The 17,304-nt window shown below is 48.1% G+C and overlaps 1 protein-coding gene across 1 annotated transcript; it reads left to right on the forward strand.

Moving 5' to 3' along the window:
- The first annotated feature begins 1,218 nt into the window (after positions 1-1,218).
- On the forward strand, positions 1,219-15,395 carry LOC128847398 (C-type lectin domain family 2 member D-like). Its single transcript, XM_054046789.1, has 5 exons — positions 1,219-1,309; positions 5,779-5,901; positions 6,805-7,013; positions 7,759-7,868; positions 9,717-15,395. The coding sequence occupies exons 1-5, from the start codon at positions 1,219-1,221 to the stop codon at positions 9,859-9,861; spliced, it is 678 nt and encodes a 225-aa protein (XP_053902764.1). The 3' UTR covers positions 9,862-15,395.
- Positions 15,396-17,304: the final 1,909 nt, after the last annotated feature.

Consider the following 17,304-nt stretch of genomic DNA (forward strand, 5'->3'; position numbering starts at 1 on the left):
GTTTGCTACCTCGGACAACAGAACAGGAAGGGAGAGAGGTAGAAAACTGACAGGTATACCCATCTGTAATGGGGTGGGACTCGTCACCACAGCGCCTCCTGCTGGCCATGCTGGGAATTAGCTTTTGTTCACCAGTGGACCTTTCTCTAGTCACCCATCTAGCCCCTCATCACTTCTACTCCACCTCTGGGACCTGCATTGCTCCCTGGTTCATGGCATCCTCTTCTGGGCATGGCCCTCTGGCTGTGCCCTGCTCCGCTTTCTCCACACTTCTGGGGGAACCTCTAATTTCTAGTCCATCCACTTGCTGCTGTGGCCTACTGCAGCAATCTATCTAGCCCCTCAGGGTCAGTGCCCCATCACGCCATCCATCAGAATTTGCTATCTGTGGACTAGCGAGAAAGGAGGAGAAGTAGCAAATTGTGACAGGATAACAAAAAAGAAGCATACATAGATGTCAGTGTTAGTAGTGTTTTTGACATTACACCTGGCACCCAGCCCCAGCAGAAAAGTAAGCCCAGGTGAGGGGCCAGGAGGTCTGAGAGGAGCCCTAGCCCATGTCCCCACTCACCAGGGTGCACAGCCTAGGTGGAGAGTCTGGGGGTTCCCACAGTAGCCTGGACTGACCTGCTCCAGTCTGGCCTTCTGGGCCCCGGCCCCCATGGTTGCTGCTCCCTGAGGGCCTCATGGCGAGGGGGGCACAGCTCCCCTCAATTTTGTGTCTAGCCCACCTTAGCTCCCCCACCCCAGGGGAGTAGGCTGGCACCCCCATGCAAAAAATCCCACTCTGCAACACCCTTCTCTTTCCCCCTCTCACTGCCAGGGCAGAGACCCCCTTCCACTCCCTGGTCTCTAGGTCTTTCACCCTCATTATCATCGGAAGGGAGGGGAACAGTGACCTTTACTGGCTGACCATAACAGGGATCCGGGGACTAACACAGCTACAACAGCACTGCACATAACCCGTGCACTGCTTTTCCTCTCACCTGTCCTCCAGGAGCTGGGCATGCTTAGCCTGTGGAAGTGCGGTGTCTCCCTCCCCACCCCAGTGCCTGCCTTTTGCATCACCCTGGCTCTCTGGAGGTGCTCTAGGGTGGGTTGGTGGGGTGGGAAGGTATTGACTGCTGGGACACCTGCTGATACTGATTCTGGGGCCTTCCCTGCAGCCAGTGAGAGGAAACTGATCACAGCCCAGCACGGGAACCCCAGTGCTCCATGATGACTGGGGAGACGAAGAAAGGAAAGGATCCCATGGAGCAGAAACTGCAGCTGGAGGAACGTCACAGTGGAGACCCAGAAGAGGATCCAAGTAATCAGAGCGCCGTTGTGTGGATACAGGACAGGGAGAGGGACCGGGACTTTTATAGGCAGATCTGTAATTTTATTGGTGTGGTGCCTCCTCTGAATCCTGCTTCTCGTAGGGGACCTGATCCCTCTGCTAGACTCTCCCAGGCAGTTTCCCAGCTTGGACCTGCAGTAGGGATGTAAAAGTTTAACCAATAAGCTTGATGCTTCTCAGGTCCAGTTAATGATTAAACTCCTCTGCTCCCCCCGCCCCCCTCTTCCAACACGCCTGGGGTCCGGCTGCAGCCCTGCATGTGCTGGGGGTCCTGGCTGTTGGCCCCATGCACAGTAGCTGCAGGTTAGGGTTGTAAGTAGTGGGTAAAAAAATTAACCAGGTGTGGGGCCAGCAGCCTGGACCCTGGGTGTGGGGGGAGTGGGGACCCCAGATGTGTGTGTGTGGGGGGCCCACAGCACCCCCTAGTTTCCCGTTAAATGTTTAACTGACTGAACTTCAATCTGTTAAAGTTTCTTTTTTACCTACTGTTTACATCCCTAACCTGCAGCTACTGTTGTATGCAGCCCCTCAGAAGGTGCTGATCTCTGATACGTTGCCTTCCCCAAGGCAGGGTCAGGAAATCATATGGCCAGACCCTCTGACTGGACTTGGAGCAACCTGGTCTAATGCAGGGAGCTGGGTACAGTGCCTGAGAGATTCTCCGGGGGCTGCAGAGAGAGGGTATGTCTGCGACACAGACACATTTCCCATTCCTGCTCCACTGTATGCCCTTGTGACCTCTGATGTACTCTGGGTAACAGCCCTAGAAGACTGTAGGAAGGAGGAAGAGAGGTGGTGATGAAGTGGAACTGATCCATGATTACCTGACATCCTCTATAAGGTCCTTTGTCCAGACTCATTTTTGTGAAGTCTTCAAATAAAATCCCAATGAGCAGGTGGTTTGGGGAGGGTAAAGGGTGAAGAAAAAATACTGAGATATATTTTGGTATCCCTCTCCTCCTAAGAATTTGTCTTCTCAGATTGTAAACTGTCTGGGCAAGAAACCGTATCTTCCCATGTGTTTGTAAAGCACTGATCACAGCAGATCTTGATCCTGACGGTTGACTCTGCACATGAGTGTAATTTAAGTAATGAAATAGCCCTACGTATCCTGCTACAGAGCAGGGAGCGTATTGCTAAATCCTTCCTCCTGCCACGGCACTGACTTTGTAGCCATTAGTGTGCTGGGGCAAAACCAAGAAAAACTCCCACGGGTTCAACTGTTGGTTTTTAGTTGAGCTGGTGATGGATGGGCCAGTGGGGATCTGTAGGGTGGACAAAGCTCAACCATAGCTATTTCATCATTGTAACTTACCCTTTCTGAAAGCAAAGCAGATAGAAGCTGTGTAGGAGGTCCAGGTAGACTGTAAAGAAATAAGAAGGGATGGAATGGAGAAGACTGAGTCTGTCTGGGCAAAAATCACATTGGGAAAGAGAGCTACTAGCACCTCCCCTGAGATGGTGTGCTACAGACCGCCAGGATCCGATTTAGTGTTTTTAATGAAGTAAATACTAATGGGAATTGTGTGATCATGGGAGACTTCAACTTCCCAGATATAGACTGGAGGATAAGTGCTAGTAATCGGGTTCAGATTTTCCTGGATGCGATAGCTGATGGATTCCTTCACCAAGTAGTTGCTGAACCAACAAGAGGGGATGCCATTTTAGATTTGGTTTTGGTGGGTAGTGAGGGACCTCATAGAAGAAATGGTTGTAGGGGACAACCTTGGTTCGAGTAATCATGAGCTAATTTAGTTCCAAACTAAATGGAAGAATAAACAAAAATAGATCTGTGACAAGGGTTTTTGATTTCAAAAGCGCTAACTTTTTAAAAAATTAAGGAAGTTAGTTAGAGAAGTGGATTCGACTGAAGAACTTGTGGATCTAAAGGTGGAGCAGGCCTGGAATTACTTCAAATCAGAGTTGCCGAAACTATCAGAAGCCTGCATCCCAAGAAAGGAGAAAAAATTCATAGGCAAGAGTTGTAGACCATGCTGGATGAGCAAGCATCTTAGAGAGGTGATTAATAAAAGCAGAAAGCCTACAAGGAGTGGAAGATGGGAGTGATCAGCAAGGAAGGCTACCTTACTGAGGTCAGAACATGTAGGGATAAAGTGAGAGAGGCCAAAAGCCATGTAGAGTTGGACCTTGCAAAGGGAATTAAAACCAATAGTAAAAGGTTCTATAACCATATAAATAAGAAGAAAACAAAGAAAGAAGAAGTGGGACCACTAAACACTGAGGATGGAGTGGAGGTTAAGGATAATCTAGGCATGGCCCAATATCTAAACAAATACTCTGCCTCAGTCTTTAATGAGCCTGATGAGGAGCTTAGGGATAATGGCAGGATGACAAATGGGAATGAGGACATGGAGATAGATATTACCACATCTGAGGTAGAAGCCAAACTCGAACAGCTTAATGGGACTAAATCGGGAGGCCCAGATAATCTTCATCCAAGAATATTAAAGGAACTGGTGCATGAAATTGCAAGCCTATTAGCAAGAATTTTTAATAAATCTGTAAACTCAGGGGTTGTACCATATGATTGGAGAATTGCTAACATAGTTCCTATTTTTAAGAAAGGGGGGGGAAAGTGATCTGGGTAATTACAGACCTGTTAGTTTGACATCTATAGTATGCAAGGTCTTGGGTGGGGGAATTGAAGGAGAAAGTAGTTCAAGACATTGAGATCAATGGTAATTGGGACAAAATACAACATGGTTTTACAAAAAGTAGATCGTGCCAAAGCAACCTGATCTTCTTTGAGAAGGAAACAGATTTTTTTAGACAAAGGAAACGCAGTGGATCTAATTTACCTCGATTTCAGTAAGGCGTTTGATACGGTTCCACGTGGGGAATTATTAGTTAAATTGGAAAAGATGGGGATCAATATGAAAATTGAAAGGTGGATAAGGAACTGGTTAAAGGGGAGACTACAATGGGTCATACTGAAAGGTGAACTGTCAGACTGGAGGGAGGTTACTAGTGGAGTTCCTCAGGGATCGGTTTTGGGGGCAATCTTTTTATTACTGACCTTGGCACAAAAAGTGGGAATGTGCTAATAAAGTTTGCAGATGACACAAAGCTGGGAGGTATTGCCAATACAGAGAAGGACCGGGATATCATACCGGAAGATCTGGATGACCTTGTAAACTGGAGTAATAGTAATAGAATGAAATTTAACAGTGCAAGGTCATGCATTTAGGGATTCATAACAAGAATTTTTGTTATAAGCTGGGTACGCATCAGTTGGAAGTAACAGAGGAGGAGAAGGACCTCTGAGTAGTGGTTGATCACTGGCAGCTCATAGTCATCCTATGTGATATGGCCGTGAAAAAAGCTAATGTGGTCTTGGGATGCATCAGGCGAGGTATTTCCAGTAGAGATAAGGAGGTGTTAGTACCGTTATACAAGGCACTGGTGAGACCTCATCTGGAATACTGTGTGCAGTTCTGGTCTCCCATGTTTAAGAAGGATGAATTCAAACTGGAACAGGTACAGAGAGAGGCTACTAGGATGATCCGAGGAATGGAAAACCTGTCTTCTGAAAGGAGACTCAAAGAGCTTGGCTTGTTTAGCCTAACCAAAAGAAGGCTGAGGGGAGATATGATTGCTCTTTATAAATATATCAGAGGGATAAATATCAGGTAGGGAGAGGAATTATTCAAGCTTAGTACCAATGTGGACACAGGAACAAATGGATATAAACTGGACATTAGGAAGTTTAGACTTGAAATTAGACTAAGGTTTCTAACCATTAGAGGAGTGAAGTTCTAGAACAGCCTTCCAAGCGGAGCAGTGGGGGCAAAAGACATATCTGGCTTCAAGACTAAGCTTGATAAGTTTATGGAGGGGCTGGTATGATGGGATAGCCTAATTTTGGCAATTAATTGATCTTTGATTATTAGCAGGTAAATATGCCCAATGGTCTGTGATGGGATGTTAGATGGGGTGGGATCTGAGTTACTACAGAGAATTCTTTCCTGGGTGCTGGCTGGTGAGTCTTGCCCACATGCTCAGGGTTTAACTGATCGCCATATTTGGGGTCGGGAAGGAATTTTCCTCCAGGGCAGATTGGCAGAGGCCCTGGAGGTTTTTCGCCTTCCTCTGCAGCGTGGGGCACGGGGCACTTGCTGGCAGATTCTCTGCACCTTGAGGTCTTTAAACCACAATTTGAGGACTTCAGTAACTCAGGCCTGGGTTAGGGATTTGTTACAGGAGTGGGTGGGTGAGATTCTGTGGCCTGCGTTGTGCAGGAGGTCAGACTAGCTGATCATAATGGTCCCTTCTGACCTTAAAGTCTATGAGATGACCATGGTGGTCCCTTCTGATCTTGTAAATTTCCTCAGTGTAGACCAGGCTTGATTGTAACTAATGCTGCCCCCCTCCGCCCCCCCGAGCAGTACCCAGGGCCATTAATGGCTTTTCTTTTTCAGGTGATCGAGCCAACTCCACATTCTGCAAATGCCTAGCAAATAAAATCACCACCCCAGTCTGTGCCTTGGTGATCATAATTGCTCTAGGAGTTCTGGTGGTAACAGCTCTGGTAGCTCTCTCAGGTGAGTCCCAGCCCTCCCTGGCCAGGTTTCTGTGTCCTGTTTCCTCCCTTTAGCCATCACAGTCTCTCATTCTCTCCATCTCAGCTTTAAAGAGAAAACTTTCAACTCCCTGTTGTGAAATACCGGCTCTCTCTGGAGCTATATTGGGCTTACTGGACTGAATTCAGACCCCATGCCCAGCTGTGCAGCAGTTGTGCCACCCCTCTGAAGGTTATGATGAGACTGTTGGCCTTGCCTTTCTACCGGCTTCACCCTTTCACTGGGAGATGATGCGGTGAGAGTCTTAATCCGTCCCAAGCCGAGCTTGCTGTCGGGAGAGGCAGTACCAACTACAGTGTGCTTTATTATTTGGTGCAAAAGCCTTTTTTTAGCAAAGGGCTGTGGCTGAGAACCTAAACGAAGAGTCAAGTTTCAAAGGATCTTTATCTTGCTGCCCATCACTGCAGTATCTGGGCGCCTCCACTATTGCTGATGATTTTACGTGGAAGTCCCTCATGGACTTCCTGGATTTTCTGGCACTTCCCCTTTTGGGATCAGAACACCGCTTCGGAGAGGGAATTTTTGTGTATGTGTGTTTTGGGGGGGGTTATGGGCAGAAGGGGCTGTCTTCTTTCCTGAAGAGAACCAGCCTGCCCCACCCCAGGGGTAGCCATCCCAGCTGATGATTCTGAACTCCCATCTTTAACTGGGTTTTGACATCCTCCTGCTTTAAGTCAGAGTTTGGGCCTAGCTCTCTGTGCAGGGCACTGGGTCGGTTATAGCCTCACTGAATTCACCACTGGGGCACAAGTTCTGAGCCTCTGGCAGAAGGGTCAGGAACCTCTGAGGCCTGGATATGAAGGGCTTGTTCCCCCTGGATGCAGGAAGGGACAAGCGCTTAGTACGTTACTTTCTCATTTTCAGTAATAGCAAGTCTATATTCAATCCATCGTGGCTCCGCTGTGGTCCTCTCTCTGGGTCCCCCTGCTGGCCCCTGGTGCCCAGACGGTTGGATCGGATACCAAGGGAAATGCTACTATTTCTCCGAGGCCAAAGAGAACTGGAACAACAGCCGGAGCAACTGCTCTGCGCTTGGTGCCTCCCTGGCTGTGATTGACAGCGAGCAGGAAAAGGTGAGAGAGACCTGCACGGATGCTTGATAATGACCTAGACTGGGCTTGGCAGGACAGACATGGCTGCACCGGGGTAGGGCCCAGCCTCTGTAGTTCCAGAAGGAGCTCTGGTCCCTTTCCTGCTGGGAGGCCAAAGGGAATGAAAGTCCAGCTGCGCTCAGTATGCGATTGTCCTTTCTTCATAGCTCCAGGCAGGAGAAGCACTTCCGTTGGGTTGGGCTGGGTCAGCCGAAGCCTGGCTGGGGGGCTGGTTGTGTGTCAGGCAGGGATTGTGAACCTGGCACTGCTCTGCTGCCATGCTCTGGGTGGGAGGACTTTCTAGCTGAGCAGGATGCCTGCTTTATGCCCGTGTATACCCCCACTGGGCTCTGCAAAGGGTCACGGCTCTGCTCCCGGCCCGGCTCTGTCCTCCTAGCCCCACTCCAGTGATGGGGAGAGGATACAAAGTACGGAGTGGCCTTGCAGAGAGGGACTAGAGCTTATACCCATGTTGAACCATGCAGCTTTCCCTCCCCTACAGGAAATTGTTTGGGGGGGGGGGAGAGGTGTGAATGGAGAGGGTGAATGCTCATCCTTTGAACACCTGAGCCTCCTGGAATGTGAGTGGGCATTCCCCTTTGAAAAAACTGTACCACAAGCCTTTAGATTCCCTGTTGTGCAGAGCCCTCTGGGGTGGGTGAGGTTCAGTACCATGATCTCAGGGTCTCATTCATACTGTCCCTTTGTTTTTGTATTTCTAATAAAGACGTTCCTGCTGCGCTGTAAAGGCAAACTTGACCATTGGCTCGGCCTCTGGAGGAAGCAGGACCAGGACCAGCCCTGGAAATGGGCCAATGGCACCGAATTCAACAACCAGTGAGTCCCTCTATATACTAACGTTGCCCTGGAATTTGACATTCCTGCGTGTATCCCAGAACTTGGCAGCACTGCAGTCGGCCATTTTATATGTGCAGCCACTGCCAGCTGATAACCAAACATCACCTAGCGAGGAATAATCTTAGGCCTTTGAGACCAGCTCAGACAGCTGCATATTTGCAGTTTGTTAATTAAAATGGAAGAATAAAATAAAAACTTATGGAAAAGAGTAAGTAAATAGCGACCGTGGTTTTAGGTGCCCCTAATATATTGTCAAGGCTAAAAATGTTTTATAATAATAAGTAGTTTGTTGAAATTGGGAAAATTGGTGACCCAACCCAGTGGAGGTTATTGTGCTGATGCATTAAAAGAAGCTTCCTTGGACTGCTCTGAGGTATTTTATTCTCCGGGAAAGGATCTGACATCTTAATCCCTGTCAGCGGGATGGAAGGAGGGCCCCTGGAAGTCCGGCTGGTGATTACTTAAAACCATCTCAGACTGTGGGTAACTATATCTGGGGTGTCCTAAACTCTGTGTGTGTGTGTGTGCGCGCGCTTAATAGCTAACAAATAGCAGTTATTAATACAAGTAAGCGTGCTCTTCTTTCATCAGACAAAATTGCTGTGTTCCTATTGGCTTGTTCCTGACACCGCGTGGTGTGAAACAGTTCAGTTACCACTGCTTTGGGTTCTGAAACCACCCCAGTAATACTAACACCCTGAAGACAGTCTTAGGGATAACAAGCATCCTAACCAGCCCTCCATGGAACCAGTTGTGAAGCTGGAGGCTCTGTGAGTGGTCCCTGAGCTCTGTCAGGGTCTCTCTCTGGACTCATCCGACACTTGGGATAGTGTGTGAAGGTGCCGGGTGGAGCATGGAACTCTTACTCCTGGGGTGGTGGCTTTGACATCTGTTGGGCATGGTGGTGGCTGTGATAAAAGGAGCCGAATAGGACAGCAGGCCTTAGCTCGGTAACAAAGCCATCTGTCCTGGCACGCCTTGGGTTGAAACAGATTCTCAGTGCTCTAAGACAGTGGTTCTCAACCAGGGGTACACGTTCCCTTGCGGTACATCAACTCATCTAGATATTTGCCTAGTTTTATAACAGGCTACATGAAAAGCACTAGCAAAGTCAGTCACTAAAATTTCCTACAGACAGCGACTTGTTTATACTGCTTTATAGACTATACACTGACATGCAAGTACAATATTTATATTCTAATTGATTTTATAATTATATGATAAAAATTAGAAAGTTGCAATTTTTCAGTAACAGTGGCTGGGACACTTTTTTTGTATTTTTGTCTGATTTTGTAAGCCAAGTAGTTTTGCAGTGAGGTGAAACTTGGGGTATGCCAGACAAATCAGACTCCTGAAAGGGGTATAGAGTCTGGAAAGGTTGAGAGCTGCTGGTCTAAGAAGCATCCCTGCTGGGGAAGTCCTAGTGAGCGTGTGTGTGGGCTCTGTGTTCAATGCCACTTGGGAACGGTTCCTGGAATCCTTCCTTTGGGGCACTCTGGCTGGAAATTGGGCCTGCAAGAGCCAATCACAGGTCCCAGCTGGGGGCAGAAATGACCAGGAATTGGGATAAAAACATCTACCTGGAATAAAAGCTGGGGCTGCCCCTCTGCCCTGTTAACCCCAAACTGGCTCTGTTTAATTCCCTCTTCCCCATTTGCTCCCTTTCCGCCAGGGAGGAATTGCAATGGGCCTCTTTGCTCCCTGTACAATGGGGGCTTGATGGCTAATTGAGATGTTGCATTAACATGGAGCACATGTCTTCTTCTAGGACACTGCAGGCAATGCCCAGCCCCTGCCTGACTGTAGCTCCTGGCTTCTGTGTTGCAGGTTTGAAATTAGAGGAGGCGGACACTGTGCTTATCTGAGTGATGGATTTGTTGGCTCTTCAAGGTGCTCCTCACTCACAAACTGGATTTGCAGCAAACATGATGCGTATACGATGGGAAAGGGAACTGCACAGCCCGGGATATGAAAGTTTGAGAATCATCGAAATGTGATCTGGAAAAACTTGAAGTCCCAGCACCTGCAGACAAAGCAGGATGAGTATTTATTCCCTACAGTCTGTTCCCCCAGGGTCTGTCCTGGTTCTGATCGTAAATACCTCAACAGTTGGGTTTCCATGTTCTTTATAGCTTGACTGAAAGTGGAACAGAGCTGTCGCTTTCTAGGGAAACTTTCCTGAAATTAACTAACCCTCTTTACTCAGGTCTCCTGCTTATACCCCAAGTGTACACAATCTCTGGTGTTTTTCCCCATGTCCCGCTCTAGGTCAAGCCTCTTCCCCTTAGGCGCATGCTTATAGGTGGCTGTTTTCTGGAGACGCTGGGTTTACCTCATCACTGATTTGTAATGTGAAGGCCGAACTAAAGGGAAAGGAAACTGGAGTTCAAAATAGCAATAATTTGTTTAAATGGAAGTAAGCAGCGGATTAGATACATCTTCATATACATTTTTTTGACCGATCAAACTGGGCATTCATGAGTTTGGGTAACCCCTGACCTTATTTTTTTCTTTTCACTTATTTGGATTTTTACTGTGCTGCAACGCATGAGCACCCGTCCAACTCTGTGTCTGACAATCTTTTATAAATACAGTATTAAGTAGACCATCCGTTACCTCAGATCAAATCCAAGAACCCAGTGACTGCATTAATATAACCAATTAGTTTAACTTCCTCCCACTCTTACCCTTCTCCTCCTCTCAATTCTTCCTCCTATTTATTAAACGCACTCATTGCACTTTTGTTATACAATTAGATGGTTAGCTACTTGCCGTTCCTTGTCTTGCTGCAGGTGCAGTGCCCAGCACAATGGGGCCTTGGTCCTGATTCAGGCCTCAGGTACAATACTGATACTACACCAGTGATGATTTTAGGCCAGTTCTCATTTAATCTTTCCTCTTAAATCAACCCCTCTAGTCTCGCTGGAAGTGCCTTTTGTCCGAGAGTTTTCATGCTCTTGCTCTCCAGGTGTGGGACCAGGTTGTCCTTGATGTTTCTGGATTTGCAGAAGACACATGACGTGGTTCTTTGAGTAGATGCAGACGTGTATTCCAAGTAGATCTGCGTGTGCCCCGGAGGCAAAGACTCTTGCCTATCAGCATCCATAGAGAGGTGGTGCTTGTGCCTGTAGACCCTCCTCAGGCTATATGAGGCAGCGCTGTCCCAACCCCCCCGTCAGTTCCTTCTTACAGCCCATTGGCTGGAGTTAGTCTTGTGCACTTGTTGTATTTATAACCTTGTGAATTTGTATCTTAGCCTGCTCTGTTGTATATAGTTGCTAAAAGTTTTAGTGTAGTATTGGTGTCGGTGGTAGTGCTCCCTGGTGATGTCTTTACCGGGATTCAAGCATTGCTCTTCATGTGGAGTGGCGATTCCCAACCGCGACCACCACACACGGTGCTTGCTCTGCTTTGGTGAAGCCCACTATAAGGTGTGGTGTTCAATCTGCAGATCATTCAAGAAGCGGACTTGGGTGGCACGGGACCTTCTCCTTAAGCAGCCCCTGCCTGAGTAGGCCACAAGGCCTGACCCGGTGCCGAGGTCTTCCTTGGGCAGCAGCTCGCCCTCTGGCTCGGAAGGTGCTACTGCCTCCTGTTCCAGGGCAGGGACCTCTCCGAAGAGACACAGGAGCCTTTCTCCAGCATGGGCACCACAGAAGAGGTCTCATAAGACCAGTCAGGAGTGTTCCAAGTCCAGAACAATTCTTCTGCCTCCCCTAATAAGAGCGTGGACCTGCACGGTGCTGGCTCTGACGTGCGGGATGATGCGGGTGCTTCTGACCCTCCCTTGGTACAGGGTAGAGAGGGCAGATGCCCCAAACTGTCAACTCTGGTTCCGGCCTCCAGGCATGCATTGAATCCAGTACCAACGGGAACGATGCCAGTACAAACAGTATCGGTGATGTCAGCACACCAGGCTGTGGCGGATCTACTCTGCCTTTCAGTCCCATCCTCCTTCCTGGTCCAAGAGTTCGCAAGGCTGCCGCCCCACAAGGGCCTCTCAGTCAGAGTGTGCTCCCAAAGGATTAGCTCCGCACCATGATATCCTCCCTCCAGGGCTCGGCATGGACATGGTACCAGAGACAGTACAAGGTTCTTCAGTACTTGGTGTGACAGGGTCCCCAGGGTGCAACCTGGACTGTGGGAGCACTGAGCCCTCTGTCCCACCAACCTGGGGTCCCTCTCACACTGTGATGCTGTTGTCAAGTTGAATTGGGTGGGGGGAGGGGAGAGAGACCAAGTGATGATGTCACATCCCTCTTTTATGTTTTCTTCCACCTTGTTGGAAAGATCTTTTCCTGTGACATGGGGATCAGGCAGTCCCATTGGTCAAATAGTCTCTATTGCATACAATCTCTGGGATAGTGGATTCTTTCCTTGATGGGTGTTGATGAGCCATTAACTGCTATCTGACTACTCCATTGTTGTACCTGAAAGGCTGGTTGTGGGTGTTCCCGAGCTCACAGCACATTTCAGTAACACATACAGCAATAGTTCATAACTTCACATACAATAAAACAGGATATTAAAGTTCAACAGATCAAGACTTTTAGAATGATACCTCACGAGGCATACTTTGTACAAAACATAGCATAATTATATGACGGTGAATATGGGGGTTCCTGGTGCTACTCTGTGTGTTACATGGGGCCCTTCCTCAGCACCAATGCAGTAGGTGCTGCAGATGGTCCCATGGAGCTTGTCATCGTCCTCAGTGGTGAAGCATGTGGGCGCTCTGGTACCATCATTTGCATCAGGACTGATTTTTGCCTATGGCACCGACCTTTTCGGTACCAGTCGTACCGACTGCTTTTTCGTTCTGGGCTACGGATGGGTCAGATCACCTGTTGGCTCCCTCTGGAGTTGCTCTTCCCATGTTTCTGAGGTCCCAGGACTCCTCTGCTTCAGAGTCAGGCTCCTTATCCCCCCCACTCCACTTCACCTGAGGGAGTCTGGGGGCCACCGGTGGACCACTACAGCTACCTGGGTTGGCACACGCCTCGAGGCCAGGATAGGGGTCCCTGGTCCGGCACCTACTTGCCACTGATGCCTTATCCATACCAGTGGCCACCTTGTGGCCACCAGTGGGAGGCTCCTCCCTCATAGAGGTCTTGCCTCTGGATGAAATTACTGCTGACTAGTCACCTTGAAATACACATCTGCATCTACTTGAAGAAGAAATGGTTACTTACTGTAACTGTGGTTCTTCAGGTTGCGATACAGATATGTACAGGCAGTCCTCTAACTTACGACACCATTGGTTCCTGAAAATTGCATCTTAAGTCAAAAACGTAACTTGAATTTCCCATAGGAACAATGTTGGATCGAGAGTCGTAACGTTGTAACCGGTGTCGTAAAGTTGAAACAGGATGTCCATTTATAAACATTGAGGACTGCCTGTGTTCCCCAACCCCTCTGCATTGGCGTCTCTTCCCCTGAGCATTCAGCGAGAAGGAACAGAGGAGGGTCGGGGTGGCACTGCCTCATATAGCCAGGGAGGGGCTACAGGCACGAGGTGCAAGTGCCACTCCTCTACGGGCACTGCTAGGCAAAAGTCTCCAGCTTGCAAGGTGCGCACACACACACCTACTTGGAATATACGTCTGCATCACATCTCAAAGAACCACAGTTCGAGTAAGTAGTCATTTCTTCTCACCCTTGTTGCTTAACATAGCTAAACTGTGGTGCTCTTGTTGATGGGTATTATCAGTGCCTTAAGGAGGGGAAGTGCCAACCGTCCTCTGATTCTGGGAAGGTTTTCGGTCTGTTCCTCCCCACAACTTGCTCTGTTTGGAATATTGGTACTTTTTGATCCACTGATCTATCCTCTACCATTCCCTGTAGTGGGACCAGTGTATGTTTTGTGATACTTTTACCCATTCATAGCTTTTATTATTATTATTATTATTTATTTTATTTTTCCATTATGATCATCTAGTCGGACCTCCTGGAGAACCTCGGCCACTGACTCCTGCATCAAGGCCTATAACTTCTGTTTGAATTGTAGCATCTCTCTTCTAGAAAGACCAATCTAATCTTGATTTAAAGACCCCAAGAGATGGAGAATTCACCACATTCCTAGGCAAGTTGTTCAAATGGTTAATCAGCTCATTGTTAAAATCTGTATTAATTCACACTTTATTTCTAGTCTGAATTTGTCCAGCTTCGGTTCCCAGCCTTTAGAGCTTGCTCTACCTTCAGTTGCTAGATCAGAGAGCCCCCTGCTATCAGAAATCTCCTCAAGGTGGAGGTACTAATAGGTCATAATCCTATTCCCTTTGACTCCTCTCTTGGATTGAATTGAATAGATTGGGCTGCTGGTCTCTCACGATAAGGCAGGTTTTCCAGACCTTAAATCATTCTCGTGGCTCTTCTTGGAACTCTTTCCAACATTCTTGTGGACAATGGTGACCCTTAAACTTTTCAGCTGTCTTTGTGATGAAGTATTACCTGAGCTTTCTGTGGTAGAGGGGTGTCTAGGGAATACTGCAGGGTGGTCCATCCCCTCCAGAGCTGTATTCTAATTGCTGGCTTGACAACTGCAAATTGTTGTGCTGTCTGCACTTTTTCTTTCAATTCTGTTCTTGACCTTCTCTAGTGTGGCTTCTGGTCTTTACAGTCCATGGAAGTCTCTAGTGACACCACCTTGGCCAGGACTTGTTCTCCATCTTCGTCTCCTTTGACCTCTGGGTGGCTTTTGACATCACTGACCAGTCCCTACTGCTTCATGTTTTATCTTCCTTGGTTCTGGCCTGTCATGGTTCTCCTCCAACCTCTCTGATCACTCGTCGTGTCTCATTTGGTGGGTCTTCCTTTCCCCATTTCTGTGGGTATCCCTCAAGTCTTTGTCCTTGGCTCCCTTCTCTTCTCCTGTATACTTAAGTGCTCCTAGCCACAAACACCAAATTCCGTCTCTTCCCTCCATCTATTTTCTTATCTCAGCTTTTCTACCATCTCTTGATGGCTGTTCACTCATTTTTAAACTCAACAGGGCCAAAACTGAACTCCGTTCTCCCCCTTTCGCCACACCAATCAGGCTCATAACCTGGGTATCATCTGTGACTTCGCCCTCTCACTGGACTTGCCCATGCAGACAACTTCTAAACCTTGCCACTTGTGTCATACTCCTCTCTAAACTCTGACCTTTCCTCTCTGTCCACATGGCCGAAACTCATCCAAGCCCTCATCGTTTCACATACTGGCTACTGCAGCCTTCCCTTCCCTGGCTTTGACTGTAGTAGCCTTCTTCATCTCAAGTCTATTCAGAAGGCTGTTACTATGATGATCATTGTTCATTGCTTTGACCACAACAGTCCCTGCTGAGTTTCTACACTGGGTTCTTCTTTACCTCATCAGCAAACAGAAGTGTAGGCAATAAACCTTGGTGCTATTCATAATAATTTATTTTAATGTAATATTAAGCTAGTCCCTTTATTTCAAATTTGAGGAAAAGTATTGTTAAATACATAGCACTTTGGAGAACAGCTTTTATTTATTTATATATATATATATATATATATATTTTATTAAATGAAATATTCAGGTTAATGAAGGGCATTTTTAGGAAATTTTTCTGCTTTCTCCTCAAAGTGGAAGGCACAAGAAGAATTATGCTGCTTTTATCCATCTTAATTTAAATGAAACCAGCACAGAAACAGTTTCCTTCCCTTGTCAAATCTTTTTTTTTAAAACTTTCCCTTTTTTTAGTAGTTTACATTTAACACTGTACTGTATTTGCAGTGTTTGGGGGGGAGGGGGGTTGGTTTCTGCTCCTGCCTGATTGTGTACTTCGGGTTCCCAATGAGGTATGTGTGGTTGACCAGTCCGTTTGTAACTCTGGGGTTCATAACTCTGAAGCTCTATGTACTATCGCCACTTTAGTAAGATGTTCTACGTATTATATGACCTTGCCTTATTTATGTGATCACTAGTTACTTATTGAAAGAAGCCATTTCAGTATCAAGTACTGTTGTTAATTGCGTAATTAATTATCTCCCCAAGAATTGTTAAGAAGAGTCGAAGCTGGTTTTGAAAACCAGTTTAAGCTAAAGACTTTTTATAAGAATCCTGTGGGGTTTTTTTGTTTTTGTTTTTTTAATAAAGACTTACTTCTTAAATCCAAACACCTTTACTTTTTATGTAGCTGAAGCAGAATTTAAACTCCTATCAAGCCCTAATAAAACTAAAGGCCTATCCCAGAAAATGGACTACTTACAAGAGTTAAAACACTAGACTCCAAACCTGTTTTGAGCGCGCCCTGCACAAGAGCAAAGACCTTAGCACCCTATTGCATATGCAAACAGAGTTGGCCCCAGTAGCCGGTCATGAAGGTCTTAAGCAGGGGTGGCACTGGGGGGGAGGAGGGCAGACTTGCAGGGGCTATAGCCACCCCAAAGCTTGCTTTAGCCACCAAATAGCAGCTACCACTCTGCCTGGAGAACTGGGCTGCTGGAGAGCAGATGCTGCTGGCCTGCCTGGGCAGGGGTGCCCCAGAGCAGCCTCCACTGACACTAGGAAAGGAGAAGAATGTAAATCTCTCCCCATTAAGCAAACATTCTCTGCTCCTGTCTCAACTCATCTCAGCCAGTTCACCTCGTCTCTTTCACGTAAGCAAACAGCATCAGGAAGACAAAACAAAGAAGCCACCCTACAGCCTTCCACCCTACATAGGGTTACCATTCGTCCGGATTTACCCGGACATGTCCTCCTTTTTGTGCTAAAAATAGCGTCGGGGGGAATTTGTAAAGCACTCAAAATGTCCAGGATTTCCCCCCTCCCCCGGCAGAGCAGAGCGAGCGGCTGGGAGGGCTGCAGGAAAGTCCCGGGCTGGACTCCGGAGCAGCTGTAGAGGAGCCGGATCCGCCCTGCATTCTGAGCCGGCAGCTCTCCCCTGCGCTCTCCCCTGCAGCCCGGTCCGGCAGCACTGTGCAGGGCCAGGGACCGGGTTGTGTGTTGTGCTGGGGAGCGCAGCCACGTGTCCGGCTCGCACAGAGCCCAACACCCTGTTCTGAGCGGCAGGGTAAGGGGGCCAGGGGGCAGGAGAAGGGGCAGGGAGGTTCTGGAGGGGGCAGTCAAGAAATGGGGGGGGGGTCGGGAGTTCAGGGGGGGGCTTTAGGGGGGGAGTGGAGAAAGTTTTGGGCAGTCAGGGTACAGGTAGGGGGTAGGGTCCTGGGGGGCAGTTGGGGGGGTCTTAGGAGGGGGCAGTTAGGGGACAAGGAACAGGGAGGCTTAGGTAGGGGGTGGGGTTCTGGAGGGCAGTTAGGAGCAGGGGGTCCCAGGAGGGGGCAGTCAGGGGACAAGGAGCAGGGGGGTGGGGGGCTGGGAGTTCTGGGGGGAGCTGTCAGGGGGCAGGAGTGGGGAGAGGGATCGGAGCAGTCAGGGGACAGGGAGCAGAGGGGTTTAGATGGGTTGGGAG

The sequence above is a fragment of the Malaclemys terrapin genome, chromosome 13, assembly GCF_027887155.1.
Source record: "Malaclemys terrapin pileata isolate rMalTer1 chromosome 13, rMalTer1.hap1, whole genome shotgun sequence".
Classification (NCBI taxonomy): domain Eukaryota; kingdom Metazoa; phylum Chordata; order Testudines; family Emydidae; genus Malaclemys; species Malaclemys terrapin.

Excerpts from the sequence above, each read along its gene's own strand:
- LOC128847398 (XM_054046789.1), top strand. The coding sequence starts at position 1,219 with ATGACTGGGGAGACGAAGAAAGGAAAGGATCCCATGGAGCAGAAACTG. Across the intron at positions 7,014-7,758 it reads TTGACAGCGAGCAGGAAAAG|ACGTTCCTGCTGCGCTGTAA; the intron begins GTGAGAGAGACC and ends TTTCTAATAAAG. Across the intron at positions 7,869-9,716 it reads GGCACCGAATTCAACAACCA|GTTTGAAATTAGAGGAGGCG; the intron begins GTGAGTCCCTCT and ends TCTGTGTTGCAG.